At 34.6% G+C, this 22,052-nt stretch overlaps 1 protein-coding gene across 1 annotated transcript in view; it reads right to left on the bottom strand.

The window, feature by feature from the left end:
• Positions 1-22,052, bottom strand: part of KIAA0825 (KIAA0825 ortholog) — a 358,820-nt gene that overhangs the window by 258,209 nt on the left and 78,559 nt on the right. Inside the window, exons 6-11 of the mRNA XM_077755312.1 lie at positions 20,682-20,843; positions 11,974-12,068; positions 10,184-10,411; positions 8,466-8,731; positions 6,917-7,067; positions 2,282-2,472 (exon numbers count right to left, since the gene is read on the bottom strand). Coding sequence (XP_077611438.1) covers positions 2,282-2,472; positions 6,917-7,067; positions 8,466-8,731; positions 10,184-10,411; positions 11,974-12,068; positions 20,682-20,843 — 1,093 coding nt within the window. The remainder of the gene's footprint in view (positions 1-2,281; positions 2,473-6,916; positions 7,068-8,465; positions 8,732-10,183; positions 10,412-11,973; positions 12,069-20,681; positions 20,844-22,052) is intronic.

Genomic DNA, 22,052 nt, shown 5'->3' with positions numbered 1-22,052 from the left:
AAGAGAAAAAAAAGAAAATCATGTGAAGCAAAATTGTTTCTCTGACTGGTACATACACTAACATCCATATCTCTTATATTAAACAAATGTAAGCATAGAAATATTTGGTTAGAAAGCAGAGATTCAGAAATCAAAGACAAATAGAAAGCATCAAATAGCTTAGCATTTGAGTTTCCAGGTGTTAGATGATCCATATATTGCTATCTTTAGCAACGGTGAGGTCTATAATACTAACATGTTTTGGGAGGGCTTTTTTTTTTTTTTTTTTTTACCAATAGCTTATTGTCAAGTTGGTTTCCATATAATACCCAGTGCGCATCCCCACAAGTGTTGGGAGGGCTTTTTTATATGGTTTATTTTTTATTACTAGGTTACTGGTCAAGAAGCTCAAGACACTTTCCTTGAAATTATGTCTAGCAAAAGAGGAGTCAGATTAAAAGAAAATTTGCTACTGCCCACATGTATATGATAGGTAAACTTCTGATAGGATAATTCTTCTTATCCAACCACAAGCTGTCAAAAGGAAGTTACAAGCTTGGGTAACACGCTTCCCCAGCAAGTGGGAGATGAGAAAAAATGGGACCAGAAGAACAAATGGAGAAGCCATAGGAAAGAAGTTTGTGGAAACTTTGTTGTATTATATAATGTTATTCATTAACTCATTGTTTCAATCTTTCCTTTATTTTAACAGAGACCCAAAGATCTGTTCAAAGATTATTTTGGTATATGACTGACTAAATTTTACAAACCTCAGTTAATTTCCTCATGTTTTTCTTTTCAATTCAGTGTTGAAGTAATAGAAGATAGAAACTATGAAGTGGTAAGAGAACAAATAAGTTTGAGGATNCCATATGACAGTTGGAGGCTACTAGAATACATCAATAATCACCTTTAGGAAGGTTTAATTGTTAACCACTTGCTCTAATTGTTAACTAAAGAATTACAAATTGAAGATATGTACACACACACACACACACACACACACACACAATCTGATTTCCACAGTAATGGTGGTTTAGTATTAACCATTCAAATAAAACAATTTATTTTACTTTAAAAAACTAGAAGAAATAACTCTAGCATTTCATGGCATTTTTATGTAACCATCCAGAAAAACAAAAACCAAAAGTCTCTATAGTACAGTTAATTAAATATACTACCCAATTCGTGAGCTAACAGTAAATCTGATTTCACAAACATCTCATAATGACTTGCCACCTCATAGTCAAAAGTGATTTAACCTACATAAGGAAAAGAATGAAGGTACCCTTTGCTCTCAAAGAAAGCCTTTCCATCTATTCTTCAGAGGTCAATGATTTAAAAATGCTTGGTCAGTAATTCAAAACAGCCTTTGCAAAATACCATATTTATGAAACACCGTAGCGGGACCTAAATACCCTTCAAATGCAGCATGCTTTACAAGAATGTGATCAGGAAATGATTCCCACTGCAAAAAAGAATCAAAACAAAACAAAACCAAACCCCCTCCGATGTCTTTAGAGTCCTTCAAAAATATATCTTAAAAAAATCTTTTATACCCTAAAAGACAGATCTTAATCATACTGGTGAGAATATTTATAAAACAAAAGCCTTTCCTTCATATGGACCGTTGTTGTCATGTAAGCACATTTTTGTAATGGTCATTGCCTAGATGCCTCATAGACCTGGACCATAATTTAGTCATTAATATCCCATGACTGCTGCTCCTCATTTTCTGTGCTTTCACATTTTGTTAAACTGGCTTTTAGTAGTACATGATGAAAAAAAGGGCAAAAAATTAAAAAGAGGTAATTAGAATATATCAAGAAGAAAAATTATTAGACAAAGGAGTTTCCTTAATGAAGATTAACTACACTATTTAAAGGCTTACAAACAGAAAGTGAAATCCCCTGGTTGCTGAGAATCTCAAAGTCAAATTAACTGCCCCATCACAGAACTGCTACTTTTTTCTCCATATCCAGGCCTCAATTTTCCCTCTTTATATTATTTATTAACCTTTGTATATAAGTGTCTTAGATTGTAATACATCCTGAATCCTTTTCTAGAAACTAGTGGGTTCTATATACCATTTTAAGGAGAAAAAAGAACACAGTTATTTTGATTCAAGTTCCACATTTCCACTTCAGTATCTCAGGAGAATTGAATATGATTTCCTTTCAGATGTTAGAAACATATTAAATACACAAGGAGCTATGTCATGAGATTTAGAATTACATTCTGCTTTATACCAGTTGATGAATGAGTTTTCTTGAAAGGCAATGGTTTTCACAACTTCAATTACCTTATCTGTGGAGTTCTCTTATAACTGGGATGGGCCCGAGCATATCTGGAGGCCAGTAGACCCAAACATTTCTCCAGCACGTCTGTTAGAATCTCCTGGGCTAACTTAGGGGGCATAATGGTCCAGAGATCATGGTGAAGAGCGCAGAAGAAATAGTGCCACATCTGGAGTGAGAAGGAGCATCTTTCCCCCTGGCAAAACCACCACACGTTAAACTACAGAACTACATCTTCCAAAATGTCAGTTTGCTTCCTATGAACATAATTAGTTCAGGCTGAAAGGAAATAGCTGGAGAGTTTGACACACTAGATGACCAAGAAAGATTTTTGACAAGATGTAAAACATCCTTATTGACAAAGGAACATGTGTTTTATTTCAATTATGAGACCAGATATTCTAGTGAAAATCCAGAGCATAAGTCTTTAACCTAACATATCTTGATTTACCTACTCATAGCCTGGAGTTTAAAATTCATTTTAAGCAATCAGCTTTACAGGTGCCAAACAAGTCATGCTCATTTAAGATGGTGGGCTGATGCTCCTAAAATTAAATTTTAGTAATATAAGTTGTTTTAAGTATGCATATTCTTCTGAGACTATTAGCATCATTGAGGTCATCCTATAAATGCTTGAGATTTCACATTATGAAATGACAGAAGTAAAAATAAACTTACATACCACACACTTGTCAACATGCATTAAACCAAGGAGCATGGGTAACTATTAAAGATTATTACATTAGGCTATTCCATTCATGGAGTTCTAATAACAATGTTAGAAACAGACACTACAATTGTCAGATTTTACAAGATTTTGTAAACCTTAGGCAGATGTTAATAATATCATCACGTCTTAGTATTTTTAGAGTACTTCATAGGTACAAGGGGCCAGATTCTCATTCCTTTCCACCCCCTACAGACCCCTTCTGCATACCAAATTTTCCCTGACCAAAGAGGAAGACCCAACAGCTGCCAAGGCCAGTGGGAACAGGCAGAAATGAGAAGTGGCCTCAAGTGATTTACAAGCGTTAATTAGTCAACATGCTTTTAGGGAGGTAGGCTAGTAGTTTGACCTCATTTTCCTCAAACCAGATTAAAAAATTACTTGAAATAGGCAGAGTTGAATGAGTTTTTCAAATATTACCCTGATTGTTACTATATCAAAAGTTAAATGAGTAAAACTTCCCATTTTATCCCTAAGCAATCCTCTTTGACTTAAAATTTTGCTTTGCTAACTACTCATATTCCTCAAACCTTATATAAAAAAAAAATCTGCTGTACCGTACTCTTATATCAAAAGTTGATAGTTTCTAATGCAGAAATGCCTATCAGTATTTTCCTTACATATTATTCTGATAATTTCCATGATTACTAAAATCTTTTGTAGTCACTGTAATAATAATCTATAATTATTTTCTATTGACTTTCAAATGGAGTTTATAAATGAGTAGAACGGGTAGACTTGGGTGGGAAACTAGGCATCAAAATGTCTATGAGTCAAGGTCAAAAGAGGAGGTATTGACCACTCCTGACTTCTAGACTAGATGTGTATCAAAACTGTTTAAGAAAAAAAATTACAAAATTTGTGTGGGAGTAGGGAAATCATAGTTTCTTAAGCTTTCTTTGCTGTTGTTCTCTGATAAGGAATACTTTTTAAAATTTCCTAAAAGGGAGCCTAACTGGCTCAGTTGGGTGAGTGTCTGACTTTGGCTCAGGTTGTGATCGCATCATTTGTGAGTTGGAGGCCTCCATTGGACTTGTGGCTGTCAGCACTGAGCCTGCTTCAGATCCTCTGTCTCCATGTCTCTCTGCCCCTCTCCCACTCATTCTCTCTCTCTCTCAAAAATAAAAAAAAAAAAATTTCTAAAGTAAGAAAGAAGTTTAAAAGCTTGATTTTCTCATACTTTTTGTGTTGTAGGTTAATTACAGCAAAATTGGCCCAGCTGACATCATGACTAGTATGAATGATTTACACTAACTTTCTCCATGGCAATGTATGGGTGGTTCTAATAACGTGGCCAACAGGGTTTCTTGTATTTTTCAAAATAAAAGCCAATTTCCTTAAAAGTTACCAATAAATGAGAAAATAAAAATAACTTGAAGTATGCAGATTTCCTTCCCTAGAAGTGAAAAATACTTATTTTAAGACTTTTAAAAATACAAACTTTGTATTTATCTAAAGACGTTCCAAACTGGTCATCATTCTCACAATTCTCTTCAAAGTGTGTCATGCTGTGATGTACGAAAGGTTTTCATTAAACTAACTGGGATTCATTTATTTTTCTGACCTGTTTCCCTATTTGTTGTTATTTCAAAAGTATTCTGCTAGTAAACATCTGTTATTTTTGTAGACCCACTATAATGTAAACAGATGTGAGCTTTTATTTAGATTATATATCAGGAAACAAGCAGCTGGGCTTTATTATATAAGGCATTCAATATTATCTTTGAACAGACAATTCTTTATTCTTTGACTATTGGAAAACACAAGTTGCTAAAATTGAGCAGATGTCAACTATACTAAAAGCTTAATTTTAAACATGTAATCTGAACACCCACCATGCCATCTGACCAGCACCTCATCAGACAGATACCGAAGTCTCTGACTCTCTCAACCCGACAGTTTAGAAAATGGACATAATGTGTCTGGGGCTCACTGGATATCACAAACCACGAACGAATATTGCTTCATATCTTGTAAATTCTTTCACTGTTTCCTTACTACACTCTGCACATGGCGATATGTTCCCCTGAGATCTCTATCCCACTCTTCGCCTCCAGTCAGGCAGATTTCACCTCCTTTCCTCTCAAAACAGCCCTGCCAAAAACCATACCGGTCGTGTTTCACAAATCAGCTGGAATAATGGGGAGAGGAGAAGAAAAGGGTGCAGCGAACGGGATAAAACCATGTCAAGTACTCCAGTTGTCAAAACAGTTTAAAATCTGTGCTATTTTTAGAAGTTTCTTATTTTTGGTAAATAGAAAAGCAGTATCACTTTATTTTTCTGAGCATAAATAACAGCTACTAGCTCTGCAATTAAATTGTAACTACTGACCACGTAAGTATATGGAAGCCACAGTACTATGTAATCACAGGGTAACTATCTCGTTATTTCTGTCTTCGAAGCTAAAGCCTTGTCATAAGATCTAAGAGCTGCATGTTACATGGTAATTTGTTGTTGTTGTTTTTAATACTTGGTAACTTCAATACCAGGTTCTCAATGCATCCACTTATTATTTATACTGTACAACTCTTCTGGCTCCCAATTTGCATAAGAGGGAACATAATGGCCCTGTGGTGGACATACAGTGAAATGATACCTGTTCCTCAATGAAAACATTGTATGAAATTGCTCATTAGTACACTGACATATTGAAATAGTTTGAAACAGGAGACGGATTCATTTTCAATCTCTCTGTTTACCTCAAGGCAAATAAGGAAGCTGTGATGCTGCCAAGAGAGGAAGACCAATACTTTCATTCTTATCTCAAGCTACCAGCTGCACTGTGCCACTTTCTCGTTCTCATTCCGCTCACTGCTGTTTGAAGTATGTCAGGTTTGGAAAACCTTGTATGAATGCTCTTGCAAAAAGAAAAACTATCTGGGAAGGGCCTCTGGAGGACAGACGAAATGGCCTTAGAATAAGTGGAAAGTCCTTTAAAAGAGCTTCTTAGCCACCTCTCTCTGTTACGGCAACATTTATTATGATAATAACTCAGGCATAAATAGAGCCAAAGAACCCCTCAGTGCCAGGGAATTGACAAGGGTAACTCCGTTGAATAAGACTCCAGTCTGTTTTTCCCAGTACTCCACAGAGATTAGGACAGTCAGGAAAAACAAAAATCATAAGCTTCAATCCAGAGGAAAGGGTAAATTGGAAAAGCTAATGAAGTTGGGCTTGACTGATGAATTTTGTAAAAACTCTGATTATCTTTTATTAAGACATTATAAATGTTTCACCCTGCCCTGAAATCAACTTCAAGGAATTTCAAATATTGTGGCTTATGTATAATCAATGGGATTTAGGAGAAGGGAAACTAATGAAGCCTGATGATGAATAATTTTAATTGATCCTGGGTTTGGTTGCACTGGGAATCATTAGGCTTTAATTCAGTAGAAATTTGGGATTTCAAAACATGGGCTAAATGAAAATAGGTAAGCTATAAATGATCAGATGGGTCTTAAAGCACCCTCATAAGAACATACAATGAGAACGGAAAAATATGTATAAAGAATAAAATGGCTTAATAAAAGATATTTATCAAAAACAGAAATACATAAGAAAAAAAGCACAGGAATATCTATAACTAGTCCCTTTAGAAAAAAAATACTAAATTGGCATTGTTATCTCTTTGACTTTCTCATTGTATCCCGTTATATTCCATCTTATATAGCACATGCTGCAGCTCAAATTAAGTTATTTTTACTTTTAAGCAGAAGGAGAGTTCTGATGTCTAGTTATTTCAGGTTTTTAAAAAGTGTTTTTCCCAAGTACAAATTCAATATTTAAAAAATATTATCCTCACAGCCTTCGTGTGTTGGTAATGCCAAGCTCATGTTTCTAATTAGCCAGAAAGCAGGTAGGCAGTAAAACATATTTGTGTAAAAAGGAGGGATAGTAAACTTAACTTCACACCTCATAAAAAGCTTTGTAGTCATCCCAGTGGTGGCTCTCAGCATCCTGTAAAATGCTTGTAGCACAGACTCTGACGCAGTAGTCCGTAACCTGAAACTGTAGAGTGTTGATGAATTCCTGATATCGTTGGACAGGCACCAGGAATATGGGTCTGTTCAGAGGCAATGATCAAAGAGACAGAGATTTAAGGCCTGTGCAGTAGGCGGTAACAATCTCCAGTACTACAAATGGTTTTGATTATTAGATATCAATCATTCATTTCCTCCTGATGCTGAAGTCTGCATCCACATTCACTTTCCAAAAAAGAAAAAAAAAAAAAAAAAAAGCTGGTCTTTGTTTTTGCAAGTCCTTTGAAAACGTACATCTGCTGTTCCACAAATATGCGCTTCAACTTGAGACAAACTGCATTGTCAATACATCATTCAAAAATAAAAGTATTCTTTGTAAGCCTATTATTAGAGATCAGTGCATTATTTAGGCATTAGGGTATCGTTATTATAGAGAACAACATGCATTTGTCAGAACCAACTTTTATAAAGCGATCACACGTCCCACAAACACACTTCTTTTGTTTTAAAAATTGTAATTTTGTAGATGTCAATTATCTCATAAGCTGTTTTAAAATATTCTACGGAAATAAAGCGACTTCTGGCACATTTTGTTTATAAATTCAACTATGAGTCACCACATCTGACTACTTACGAGAATTAAATAGCAGAGCTATATTCTGCATCAAGCCAAATTTATTTTACTTTTATCTTTAGTTATTTATATTACACTTTTTAATGCTTTCTCTCAGAGCTAAGAGACTACAAATGCTGAGTGAGGACACAGAAGAGACTGCTGGCCTCACGCTGGACAGCCAGGTCCACATGTTTCCTTCGCAAGGGGCTGTGCTATCTCCTAGAGTGGCCACGAGTAGCCAGAAAGACCATGTGGCCATTTTTATTCCATTTCCAGAAAACATATAGTCTTTTTAGACTAATACATGAGAATTAAGACTGCCAGATGGTTTCTCCTCACATGTTAAGCGTAGTTTCTTACTAAATGGATGTTTTGAAGTATGTTTACATTGGTCAATAGGATAGATTGAAAATGTGTTTATTCTCTCTGTCAGTCTTGACGTCCGGAAACAAAAAAATAGAAGTGCATATTTCACAACTGTGAACACAAGGGACAGAATCAAGTTCAGTTTTCCTTTCCGGGGCAGTCACAGTGGCGTGCCTTGCAAAATGGAGAGTGTCTGTTTACTCGTGTCATAAAAGCATGTGGAAAATAGTTGCTCCAGATTAGATGGTAAATAGATGGGTATTTGGAGTACGTCTTTCAAAGGAATACCTGTCTCTCACATACCTGTGTATCTGGTTTAACATGCCCTATGCTCTACCTTTCTGACATTTTGTCGTCAAGGCAAATGAAAATATAATGTGCCACGTCCATTATTATTTTCTCCTTCTTGAATATTGTCATCAAAATTTTGCTCCTGTGATTTCCAAAGATTACATGTTACTTTAAGCATGGCCATCAACTTAATTTAAATGACACTCACTTCTTAGTATTATCTCTCATCAAATTATCATACTGAGTAAAACGCTGGAAGACATACACCGCTGTGGAGAGCAGCGTGTGTAGGTTCGTCAGGGGTGCTCTGGAAGGGAACTCCTTGCCTCTCTCCTGCAGTCTGGCCAGGACAGCTGCAGCCACGTTACAACAGGCCTCCACAAAGTTTGCTCTAATTTCCTGGAAAGAATCATCTCTGCATGCCAGAGCCAGTGGAAGCATTGTGTCAAGTTTTTCCATGATGTCAGAACAAAACTAGGGAGAAATAAATGTAGCACTGAGTTATTTGTACTCTGACAGCACCGTGTAATTTATGTACAGGGGAGCCAAATTCCTAAATAGTGAATTTGGCATCAAATGTAAATATAATGACACAACTTTGTAACAATCAATTTCTCAGTTATATAAAGTTAAATGTTTTATGTCAAATAAGGAAATCCCACAATGATGCTTCCCTACGTATAACCTTCAAGTCTTATGCTTACCAGACAGACATTATGAAAAACTCTTTAAGTAGCTTTACATGACAATACTTTCTTTGTAGTTCATAGAACTCAGAAAACATGAATCCTTGGCATTAATACGGTTGTATTATTTTTGAACTTAATCTAATTTTGTTTTTGCTGAAGTTTCATAAAGTAAGTTTTTATTAATCACCACATATACATAAGATTATATCAACTTAATTTAAACAATCTAGAAGCATCAGAAACAATATTACCTCACATCTTCTTACTGGTAAGGAGTCAGCAGTTTCCAGAAGCAATGTGCCTGGCTTTTCAGTAGTTATTATGAATCTACTCTTTCTTATTGGCAAAGGAAGTATGGTGGGTGGGAAGGCAAGACTTCCCTGCACTCCCAATTTCCCAACAGTGTTCCCAGGGGAATGTTCTGGCAGGATCCAAATAAGGAGGACATTTTTGAGAATGCTCTTTTCCAGGGATGCCTGGATGGCTCAGTCGGTTAAGCGTCTGACTTCTGCTCAGGTCATAATCTCAGAGTTTGTGGGTTCAAGCCCCGTGTCCGGCTCTGTGCTGACAGCTCAGAGCCTCGAGCCTGCTTCAGATTCTGTGTCTCCCCCCTCTGTGCCTCTCCCCCACTTGCTGTGTCTCTCTCAAAATAAATGAAAACATTTTTCTAAAAAAAGAAAGAATGCTCCTTTACAAACATTCCAATCATAGGTTGCCAAACTCATTGTGGACTTAATACTGAGTAACTGTATTTATTTATTTCTGTGATTACTTCCTATTTTCTCAGTATGCTCTGAAACTCTCAAGGCACACATAAAGATGCAAGACGGATGCTAATGTAATGGAATGTGCATTAATGTGTAAATAAAGATTTAAAAGTTGTCTAGACCAATCAAAGACAGTAATTCCTTCAACCTCCTCAATTTCTTCTGAAATCATTCAAAGAAAAAATTCAAACAAGTAGTTTTCCCAGCTCTGTGTGAAGTCACAGAAGCCTCTCCTCGCGGGTCCTGAGGCTCATGGGGCAACAAGTTGGGAATAAGCCTCAGTCTGTTTTGCTAGCAGTGGCCCATGCACGCCAGAGAAGAAAGCTGGTATTGGGTCAAGTACTAAATATTTACCAGGAGACTCCACCATTTTTCTATAGGTTCCCTTTGCAAAGTCTTATATGTTAAAAAAAAAAAAAAAATCTAATTACGCCAGTCTACAGTTTGAAAGGACTTCCTTTGATACTTGCCTTTGCAATTTTCTTTGGTTGGTCCTCCCCCGGAACCACGTGACTGTCTTGCCAAACTGGCTGGACATTTACAAGGTTCATAGCATAGGTTGCAGCCGAAGACCTTTCATTCTGCTCCTGTTGGAGAGTTTTTGTGGAAAAGTCTTCAATTGCTGCTGGCATACAATGTGCCACGGGAAGAGACACCTTTTTAAACGCATTTCGCCAACCAAAATCTGGTAAAGCGGCCTGAAATATAAATTTATATGAAGTTATATTACTCTTAACTCGGCAACAAGTGTTCCTATTGTTATAGATATAAAATTATTACTTTCAGTATTTGAATATGGGCATTCTTTGATAAATGGCAAAAGCCTTCTTACAACCTGAAAAATATTACCCAGTGAATAAAGCAATATACAAAAACATGTGTATTCTTTACACAGAGTAATATACTGGCATTTCATTTTAATTCTTCAGTGGATTTAATCAGAAACTTTTTTCAAAATTTAATCTCTTAAATACAGTTCAATAAAACTATCTTTATGAGAGTTAAAACTTACATTTACTATTTATCACATAAAGCAACCTTTAAATTCAATATAGTTAATAAAGCCTAAATTAGATTTTTATAGGCTTTTTTATAGCTTATTGTTAACAAGTATTGCAATGTAAGACAGAGTTTAATATTCAATCTTCTATTTCTTTTTCACTCTCAGAAATACAGACAGCCAAAAAATAGCAACAAGAAATTTCTCAAAGAAAATCCATCACTGTACCTTTCTGGATTTTTTCCTTTGAGTTTTATTTCGTTTCGTCACCCACAAAGTGGTAAGCAACACCATTTTTGTTCCAAGAAATGAGGAATTAAAATTATCTGCACTGCTCTGTGTGGAAGGAGCAGGAGACTGGAGAGAATGGAAGCTGGTGGTGTTCTGTTTTCTTTTTTCTTATAGTTTGGCTCAGTTTAATTGTGAATGTATCCTTTTCCCAAGTCCCCCGAGGTTCTCTTACGTACTAAGAACATTAAGTAGGTGAGCCTGTGCTTAGCATTACTTTCTCCCTGTTTTAATGTAATCTTGTTTACTGTAATAATTCACCTACTCCAACTTCAGAAGACTCTAAGCTTAAAGTACCTGACTGAAGTACTTATTTTTCTGGATCTGGATGATTTCTATAGGTTTAAAATTACTGAGATTATGACCATTAGCTTAGTTTTTGTATACACACATCCTGTACAGCATTTATTTGGTGCTTTTTGTGTATACTATAATCAATAATCAAATCTATAGTCAAAAAAGTGGCTCCCATTTTCATTATATAATTATGTTGTAATTGAACTTTCCTTTGTAAAGTTTATTTGGACCTTTAACATTAGAGGGCCTGAAAACACATTTCTCACTTTATTTTTACATAAATTAGTTAATAATTGGATCCACTCAGCTCATACAATCTCCTTTGTTTCTAATTTTTTTTAATACTTGAGAGAGAGAGAGAGAGAGAGAGAACAAGTGGGGAAGGGGCAGAGAGAGAGGGAGACAGAATCCAAACCACAATCTGAGCTGTCAGCACAGAGCCCAATGTGGAGATGGAACTCACTAATGGTGAGATCATGACCTGAGCTGAAGTTGGACATTCAACCAACTGAGCCATGCAGGTGTCCCAAAACTTATAAGCTAATTTCCAACGAGGAATCATTTTTTTTAGTGGCAAATGGTAAAACTCAAGATATTTTGATTCATAATGTATTCACAGATACATGATGTTATAATAGATGAGTAAAAAAATACGACCCTTTTTTCCTCACTCACTTCTTTTACTGGTAGCAATTGCTCTGAAGGAACACTAGTTTCATTTCTTTTAGGTTTCTCTGTTACAACTTTCCGATTGGATGTATCCAAAATTCCTATGTAACAGAAAACAGACATATGTTAAGAGAAACAAACCATACTAGACAGAATTAATAGACTCAAGTTAACATTAATTATGTAGAAAAGCTCTATCCATAGTATATACATACATACATACATATAAAGATGCAGATAATAGAGTCAACAAGCTGTAGGGTGATGTCACCATTAAAATAACTACAGGATCAAAATACAGAGAGACCCTTTCCATTCTTTCATCTTTCTTGATGAAATTTATATGCTATTTATATTCATATTTGATATACATGCATATGTAATCTGTAAAATATAGATTCCTTTGTCATTAATTCATTGTCATGTTGATAATGCAGGATAAGAGCACAAAGTTAAAATGAATTTCCATGTTCATTTAAAAATTAAAATTCTAAATTTAAAAATGCATTTTAGGAAATGATTTAAGAAATGATGGTGTTCCTTAGCACATTAATACTTCTTTTCTCAAAATGAGGAAGAAGAAAAATACTTGAATAAATACTAACATCAGAAAAAAATTACACTATTAATAAATATGTCAATCCTTTGGAAAAATACAAACACTGGGATAAGAAACAATCTCCAGCTCTTAAAGTGGAATTATTTCCTCACCTTTACCTTTGAGAATTAAGGAAGTCTTTTCCATGGGGAAGAAATAGAGCTACAAAAATGTAATTTAAAAATATGCCAAAAAATAAATCCTTCCACTTTTTCATTAAGGTTCTATTAATTACAGTTTAATTTTAAATAACTGAGTTAGCATTACCTTTTGTTTTTGTCTAGATTTGACATATTATGATGAATTATATACTCTGATGCATTTAAAAACATTTTTTTAGAATCTTAAGAGTCAGTTTCTGCTTATATCCTGAACAAATTTCAAAATCTTACTGATTCTTCTAAATAGGACTCTGACTGCTAGAGTCATTTAGAAGATGTGTGGCAGTTTTGTTTTTTGTTTTTTCTAAGTGTGGTTCTATGAGCATAATCATGAATGATTTCTAAGTAATATAATTTACAAAAACATTCCTCATATGTGGAATTTGAGAAATATTAAGAAGACCATGGGAGAAGGGAAGGAGAAAAAAATAGTTTCAAATAGAGAGGGAGGCAAACCATAAGAGACTCTTAAACACAGAGAACAAACTGAGGGTTGATGGGTGGGGAGGGGTGAGGGGAAAATGGGTGATGGGCATTGAGGAGGGCACTGGGTGGGATGAGCACTGGGTGTTGTATGTAAGTGGTGAATCATGGAAATCTATTCCTGAAGCCAAGAGCACACTGTATTGTTGGCTAACTTGACAGTAAATTATATTTTAAAAACAAGCAAATAAATAAACATTCCTTTGAGAGGTAAATACTCCATTTGGTAAACAATAATATCCTTTTTTGGAAATTTTATCAGACTTTATTCTGAGGAAAAGTTTTCCTCAACTCCAGTGTTTCATTATTAGTATTATTTTAATTTTTTATTCTCGTTGGTTAACACACAGTGTAGTCTTGGCTTCAGGAGTAGAATCCAGTGATTCATCACTGACATATAACACCCTGTGCTCATCCCAACAAGTGCTCTCCTTAATGTCCATCATCTATTTTCTCCACCTCCCCACCTCTCCTACTCTGGAGTTTCTTAATCATTTTGGATTTGTGAACATTTCTGAGAACTTGATTAAAGTGACAGAACACTGCAGCCAAAATACACAATATGACTGCATAGTAGGTGTGTGCACACATACACACTCACACCTTCATACATATATGCACACATATATTCTTTTGGGGATTCCCGGGCTCTCCTGTATAGGGCATCCATTAGCCCCAAGGGCCTATGGACTATAGTTTAGGAATCCTGCTTCATTTCTCAACACACACCACAACGGAGAGAGGATTTTAGATCAGTGTTACACTATTTAACATGAAGTGCCTTCACCATGGCTTGCATTTTATTGTGTCATTTAAAAACATGGTATTATAAATAATTCTAACACTGAAACAAAATCTAGGTTAAGGAATTATTTTTTTAATTTTTTAATTTTATAAATTTATTTAGAGAGAGAGACAGCATATACATACATACACACACACACACACACACACACACACATATATATATAAGATATATATATATCTTCTTTATCCAGTCATCAATCAGTGGACACCTGGGCTGCCTCCATAATTTGGCTATTGCAGAAAATGCTGCTATAAACACAGGAGTGCATGTATCCTTTGAATTAGTGTTTTTATATTTTTGGGGGGGTGGTAAATTCCCAATAATGTGATTCCTGGGTTGTAGAGTAGTTCTATTTTTAAACTTTTGAGGAAACTCCATGCTGTTTTCAACAGTGACCACACCAGTATGCCTTCCCATCAACAGTACAGGGGGTTCCTTTTTCTCCACATTCTCACCAAAACTTTTTGTTTCTTGTGTTTTAAATTTTATGTGTTCTGACAGGTGCGAGGTGATATCTCAATAAATTTTGATTTGCATTTCCTTGATGATGAATGATGCTGAGCATCTTTTCATGTGTCTGTTGGCCATCTGGATGTCTTCTTTGAAGAAATGTCTGTTCATGTCTCTGTCCATTTTTTAATTGGATTGCTTTTAGGATATTGAGTTGGTAAGTTCTTTACATATTTTGGATACTAACCCTTTATCTGATATGCCATTTGCAGATATCGTCTCCCATTCAGTAGGCTGTCTTTTAGTTTTGTTGATTGTTCCCTGTGCTGTGCAGAAGCTTTTATTTTGCTGTAGTCCCAATGGTTTATTTTTTATACCCCTTGTCTTCAGAGACATATCTAGAAAAATGTTGCTATGGCTAATGTCAGAGAGATTACTGCCTGTGCTCTCTTCTAGGATTTTTATGGTTTCAGGTCTCAGGTTTATGTCTGTAATCCGTTTTGAAAATAAGGATTTATTCTTTTTGTTGTGTATTATATGGGTTGCCAAATGCATAATGTCACATGTCCACCATTACTGTATCATATAGAGTAATTTCACTGCTGTAGGGATCTCCTGCACTCCATCTACTCACCTCTTCCCACCTCTTCTCTTGCCTTGAGAACCACTGCTCTTTACCATCTCTATACTTTTGCTTTTTTCAGAAGTTCATTAAATTGGAATTATATAGTATGCAGTCTTTTTAGATTGGCCTCTTTCGTTTAGCAGTATGCATTTAAGAGTCCTCCATGTATTTTTGTGGCTTGATATCTCAGTTGTTTTTATCGCTGAATAATATTTCACTGTCTAGATGCACCACAATTTGTTTAGGTATTCACCTAGTAAAGAACATCTTCGTTACTTCCAAGTTTTGGCAATTATGTTAAAGCTGATAAGAACATGCACATGTTGGGTATTATGTGAACATAAGTTTTCAATCCATTTGTGTAAATACTTGAGAAGGTGAATACTGGATCATATAAGACAATGTCTAGCTTTGTAAGATACAATGAAATCATCTTCAAAAGAGGGTGTACTATTTTACATTCCTATCAGCAAAGAGTGAGAGTGCCTGTGGCTTCACATCCTTGTAAGAATTTGGTAGTGTTACTGTCTTAGATTTTAGCCATTACAACAAGTAAGTAGTGGTATCTCTTTATTTCACTTTGCATCTCCCTGATGACATACGATGTTGAGCATCTTTTCATATGCTTATTTGCCATCTGTATATCTTCTTTGGTAAGGAGTCTGTTCAGATCTTTTGCTCTTTTTAAAATTGAGTTTTCTGTTGTTGTTGTTTTCTTGTTGAATTTTAAGAGTTCTTTGTATATTTAGGATTAAGTCCTTTACCAGATATGTGTTTTGCAAACATCTTTCTCAGTCTATGGCTTGTCTTCTCATCCTCTTAACTACCATCTTTTTTACTTGGCAATTTCACTTTAGAAATGTACTGCCAGATATACATGTGCACATATGAGACACAGTTTCGAGGAAATTTGCTGTATCATTGTTTGTGGTAGCAAATGAAGAGGAAAAAAGAACCCTACATGCTCATCAATTAGTAACTGGCGAAATTATGGTACATGTGCCAAAATTATCCAGCTATTAGAAAGAATGAGGTCTTTCTAAACAACTGTTAATAAAAAAGCAGCTCTGCATTGTATGACAAGATTTCATGTTATTTTAACTTGATGAATAGTTGTCTATTAAAAGGAAAACTACACAACTAGAGTGAAAAAAGACTTCATTTACACTGTCTACTCTTTTGTCTTGTTAAAAGTTTTCCTATATGCATGGGCTACTATTCAAAACAAATTTTAAAGAAGAAAAAATAATAAAGATCAAATCATTCATGATGTAAGGGGGCAATGCTTAGATTCTTAATGTCACCTTACTTTTCTACAGATAGCTCATAAAGCCAGCTAATTTATAAAGGTACTTACTCTGGAAAAATAACACTAGTACAAAGTACAAGCTTTGCAGATCTATTTCTGGAGATAACTATCTGCCATTGTGCAGCTATCATTTAAGACTTACAAAAAAAGTTAATTATCTTATATTTGTCATTGCACTTCCAAATACATTATGCTTATTCACTCAAAGTAATATGTCTTGATGTTTATACAAACCATTTGCCTATTTTCAAGATGAATAAAAAAAGATAAGCTTCCCAAGACTTCTGTTGCTGGTAAGCAATTCTACAGTAAGATAGAAAATGAATTATGAGGCAGTTATGCTAACTTTTAAGATATGATCTTCCCCCCCAAAACTAAAAACAATAAATAAAAACCTAATCCTATATAAAGAGCAAAAGGTATCACTTTAAGGCAGTGTTAGTAGGACGGTTTCTAGACTAATAATATGTCTTCTGGTTTTAGTGAATAATGGCATCTTTGCATTGGTCTGAAATTCAAAATGGTCAACATCAAAATTTGGCATTGTCAAACTTTATGGGCTCTTTGAACATGTGATGAATTATTTAACCTATTTAAATATATATTGAAAACTCTATTCACCTATTAGCATTGTCTAGAGAAGTAGCTTATTTTTGGCTCATCACTCTAAAATAGTTATTTGTATACAGTCAACACTGCTTTCCTTACAAGCACACCCAGATTAAGGACCTCAGTAGAGTGCAGAGGGTCACAGGAATGCCAGCTGCTAAACAGTCTCTCCCTAAAGAGTTCGCTGTGGTTCATTTTACATTTCTGGTTAGTTTCCACACTGTCGCTTTCTTTCATAGAGAGTAGAGGTTGGCAGTACTTCCCTGTGACATCCACTTTCACACCCAAATTGGTCTTCATAGGCTCCCATTGTGTGCACTACAAAGCAACTTGCCTTGTTGGCAGCTCTAAGTGGGAACTACAAGTCTTTCTTTTCTTCACTGTTCTTTTCTGGCTCACAAGCAACCTCCCACCAAAAGCTGAATCTGTGGAAGAGACTACATCCAAGAGATAATACTATGAAAAAGTATGAAGAGAAGCCCAGGTGGCCACCTTGCAAATTTCCAATGTGGAAGCCTTCGACCTCTCTGCCCAAGAAACAGCTAAAGTCCTAGTGTAATGAGCTTTACAAACCCTAGGAGCCTCTTTACCTTAACTACATACGCCTCCCTAATACAATCCCTTAACCATCTAGCTAAGGAACTCTTAGAAGCCATTTGACCCCTCTTAAGACCCCCTAAGAGTACAAACAATCTTTCAGAAGATCTGAAATCTTTGATTCTTCTGAGACAAACCCTAAGTGTTCTTCTTACATCCAATTGAAGCAGCCATTGCTCTTTGTCATTGCTGGGGCTAAAGAAAAATGAGGGCCAAGAAACCTCCTGGTTTAGATAAATCTCAGATGCCACCTTTGGAAAATTTGAGGAACTGCCCGGAGAACAACTTTATTCCAAAGGAGCATTAGAAGTGCCCCATAAATCAAACCCGAGGCACTCCAGAAGATATGATCACCTAAAAGAAATACAGTAAGGCACCATTATAGTCAAATAATGTGCTATCATTTACTGAAATGACCAAAATAAAACCATCAAGTCATGACAAAAAAACAAATAATAACAACAGAAAAAGCAAAGAATAACTAAATAGCTTTTCTTTCTCTGAAAATACTTCTTATGTCTCTACAAAATCTATTGCATCATATTCAAATTACTAAGAGTACAGACAATTTAGCTAAATTGGTGATATAATGGTAAACATCAAAGTAAAAAGTAAAAAATTTAGTTAATCATCTTTATATTTTCTCTATGTGATGTTAAGCACCTGGATATTTTTAAAACATCTGGACAAGAAAAAAAAAAAACCTCACTTTCATCACATTGTTTTGCTTATATGGACATAGTAGGCAACTCTTTCCAAGATTTTTATTAGCAAAATATGCTCCAATCAAAAGAAATACACAGGAAACCAAATGACTTGATTTTTTTTTTTTTTTTTTTGCTATGCCCTCCCACACAAGATTTTCAAGCAAACCCTTAACTATCAGGATAACTTAAGATGCATTTGGTTTCTTTAATCATCCATTTCAAGGAATCTTTTCCTTCCTGATTAAAAAAAAAAAAACCATGGTTTTGATAAGAATTGATTAACTTGGCTGTACTGAATAAAACATTTAAGTTTTTCTTGACAATTTCCCCTCAAGATCATTCTTTTCAGGGAGCCATTTATATAGTCAGATTAAATGAATCTTAGCTTTGTTATAAAAAATATGAATTTCAACAATGAAGAACACATATATCACAAGGGGATGGTCTAGTACTTAAGACATTTCTTATATCTGCCTTTCAAAATTCCTTCCACAGACTATGTTCCATAACCCACAACTGTGTTTTTATAATGCATTCTTATGAATGTGAACTTCAGTTACTTTTATCTGCCATACTGCTTGTATTGTGACAAATTTGGGTAAGGCAGTATATTGTAGCATAATTATGTATTTTCTCTGTTGATTTTATTCTATGATGGTAACTATTTCTCTCAAATATGTAGTATTTGCAGGTCTCAACATTGCTTGGTCTTAATCCGAATACGTTGAACCAGCTTTTTCTTTTTCTCCTTTTATTCTGAAATCAGTACATCAAACCTCTGCTTCAATCATTGGCCATTTAGGTTTGTATCTTTATAATACTTCTCTAATACAATTCTGATTTTGAATGTATGCTCCTCTTTAAAGGAATAAAGTTCATAAAATCCACCTAATTTCTCTAGAGCCTATTGTAGGACCAATATGAGTCCAAAGAGGTAAGAGTCTGTATTGTTGGAGTCCACTCTATTTCTTGATCCACACTTCAGAACGATCTGCTAGAGATGTGGATGAGAGATGCAACGTCTTAGCCAACCATGGCGGATGAGGATCAACACCAACTGTCAGCTGCTTCAGGCATCAACATGTCCATAATAAATTACAATGTCATATTTATCTCCTCACATCTCTCTCTGCCCCAGTCAGTTACATCTAGAAGGGTTCATATTATCTCCTAAGTAAATCTACTTTTCCATTGTCTTTTAATTTTCATGTTTTCTGTTTTTATATTTTTATTATTTTCCTATTAAACTTTTTGGCAGCTTTTAGAAACCTGAAACCCACCTCCATTTTTCTTCAAATTGTTACCAAACTTGATAAAATGATCTACTTTACTTTATAATTTCATATAGTGCTACGTAAGTGTAATCTGACACATAAGAGGTTAAGCTATGCTTAATATGAAAGAAACTGAAACCCTATAACTTTTCCAATACTATTTACCCAGGCAAATTAAGTAAAGAAATGCGAAAGTAAACATATTAAAGTAGATGTGATTTCTTACAAAGAAATGGGGTTTTGAAATTTTCTGATTGATTGTTAATTGTTCGTTTCCCTCACGTCATTTTACAAATGCAGCCACAAGCTATATTTATTGTCCTTAACATGATATATGGTATCATGCAAAAGAGAACTTTGTAATAGTTTATTATGATACAGATGAAAATATTTGTAAGTATAGATATGAACACAGAGAACATATTTTAACTATCTAGGCTTTTATATCTAGAAACATTATTTCAACATAGATGGCATAGTTTTTCTTCAAAAAGATTTTGTTAAGACTAAACTTAAAACAACACATTATATAACTATTATTACCTTTATAACTGCTCACATTTATTGTTTGTGACCTACTAGACATTCTTTTAAATATATACACTAAATCATTGAATTCTCACAACTCTACATAACATAATGAGATTTGAAGCATGTAATAGTAACAACAAACAAAGAGAAAGTTAGTTTAGTCTTACATCATCATTTTGAGGATGAGAAAACAGAGGTCTAAAGAAACAAAATATTTTGCCTAAGGTCATCCAGTGGCTAGTAAAAAAGGAGGTACTAGATCATCCAGTATGCTTGTTTTTTCCCCATAGGCCAGGCCGTGTTTTCCTGAATTTTAAAAAAAAATCTGATTTTATCTAAAGATCATTATCCAGAATTGACTTTCAATGCTTTGTTAATTAGAATTATGGAATTTGCCACATATAAAGGATAAAAATGTAATTCTATGGTGTGCATTATATTTAGTATTTATTTAAAGGAGTCTATCATGCATTTTTTTTCAAGTAATGGTATAGATTTAGTGGCAGGAAGTGAAAACAGAGAGAAGAGCTGGTTTACAAATTTAAACAAAGGAGCATGTTACCTGAAGGAATTCTGGGTGTCTTGAGTGATACAAATATTTCTTCCAATAATTCTTCAACATTTTTTTCCAGCTTCAAAAAGGATTTTATGAGCTGTGCTAAGAATTTGAGTTCATCTATGGAGAGGAAAATGTTTCTTCCTTTCTGTGAGCATTCAGGTGTAACTGTGAAAAGAGAAGATCAATACTATTCTATTTGTACATTTTATTTGTTTTCTCAGTAAATACTAAGACAATCTATGTGCTTCCATAAGTCATCAAAACTAACAGGTTCAGTAAGTAAACCAAATTTGTTCTTTAAGAAATGCATATGGGGTGCCTGAGTGGCTCACTCAGTTGACGTCTGACTCTTGATTTTGGCTCACATCATGATCCCAGGGTCATGGGATTGAGCCTTGTGTTGGGCTCCACACTTAGCTTAAGATTCTCTCTCTCCCTCTGCCACTCTCACATTTGTGTTCTCTCTCTCTAAAAAAATTTTTTTTTTAAAAAGATGCATATAAAATCTCCTAAAAGAATCTTTTCTTCAGGAAAACTGGAGATGAGTATTCTGTTGGATGCAAATATGACAATTAAATAATTAGATTGATTCTCAGAGTTATAAACAGGAATGTGATTGGTTGTTGTAAAATCATATCTTACACAATTTTATTTTTTAAAAAGTTTGTCACAACTTGAAACTATTCCCAAGGGAATATCAAACCCAAAGTGACAGAAATTGTACAAAATAGCTGGTCTGTACTCTTTAAAAGTGGTATGTCATGAAACACAGACTAGGAAATGTTCTAGTCAAAAGGAATTTAAAAAGACATGATAACTGAAATCAATACATGATCAGTATTTTATTTTATTTTATTTTATTTTATTTTATTTTATTATAAAGAACATGATTGGGATAATTTGGTGAAATCTGAGTAAGGTCTTCAATCTGATGCTTTTATTCCATGATTGGTAATATTCTGATATGGATAACTATACTGTGATTATGAAAGAGAATATCTTTGTTTTTAAGAAATATAGTGAATTATATAAGGATTAATGTCTGTAACTATGCTCAGTTCAGGAAAAAAATAGTTTCCAGAGAGAGTGAATGCAAAGGTGGAAATGTGGTAAATGAGTAACATTTGAAGAATCTGGATAATTTTTGTAAATCTGAAATTAAAATACAAATTTAACTTAAAAGAAAAAATGACTAGACAAAACAGAGGAGTTTCAAGACTTTAGAAGCATTCCTCCTATTTCATTAAAAAGGAGCAACTTAATTGTTGAATCTAGAATACATAATTCATGAAATCATGTTTAAAAATAACTTCCGCCTAAGTAATGGTGATAGCATTGCTTTCATAAGAACAAAACATTAAAATAAATGAAGAT

This window comes from Crocuta crocuta, unplaced genomic scaffold (assembly GCF_008692635.1).
Source record: "Crocuta crocuta isolate KB4526 unplaced genomic scaffold, BGI_CrCroc_1.0 scaffold42, whole genome shotgun sequence".
NCBI lineage: Eukaryota > Metazoa > Chordata > Mammalia > Carnivora > Hyaenidae > Crocuta > Crocuta crocuta.
The sequence above is the reverse complement of the archived record's forward strand: the minus strand, read 5'-3'. Positions and strand labels throughout refer to the sequence as shown.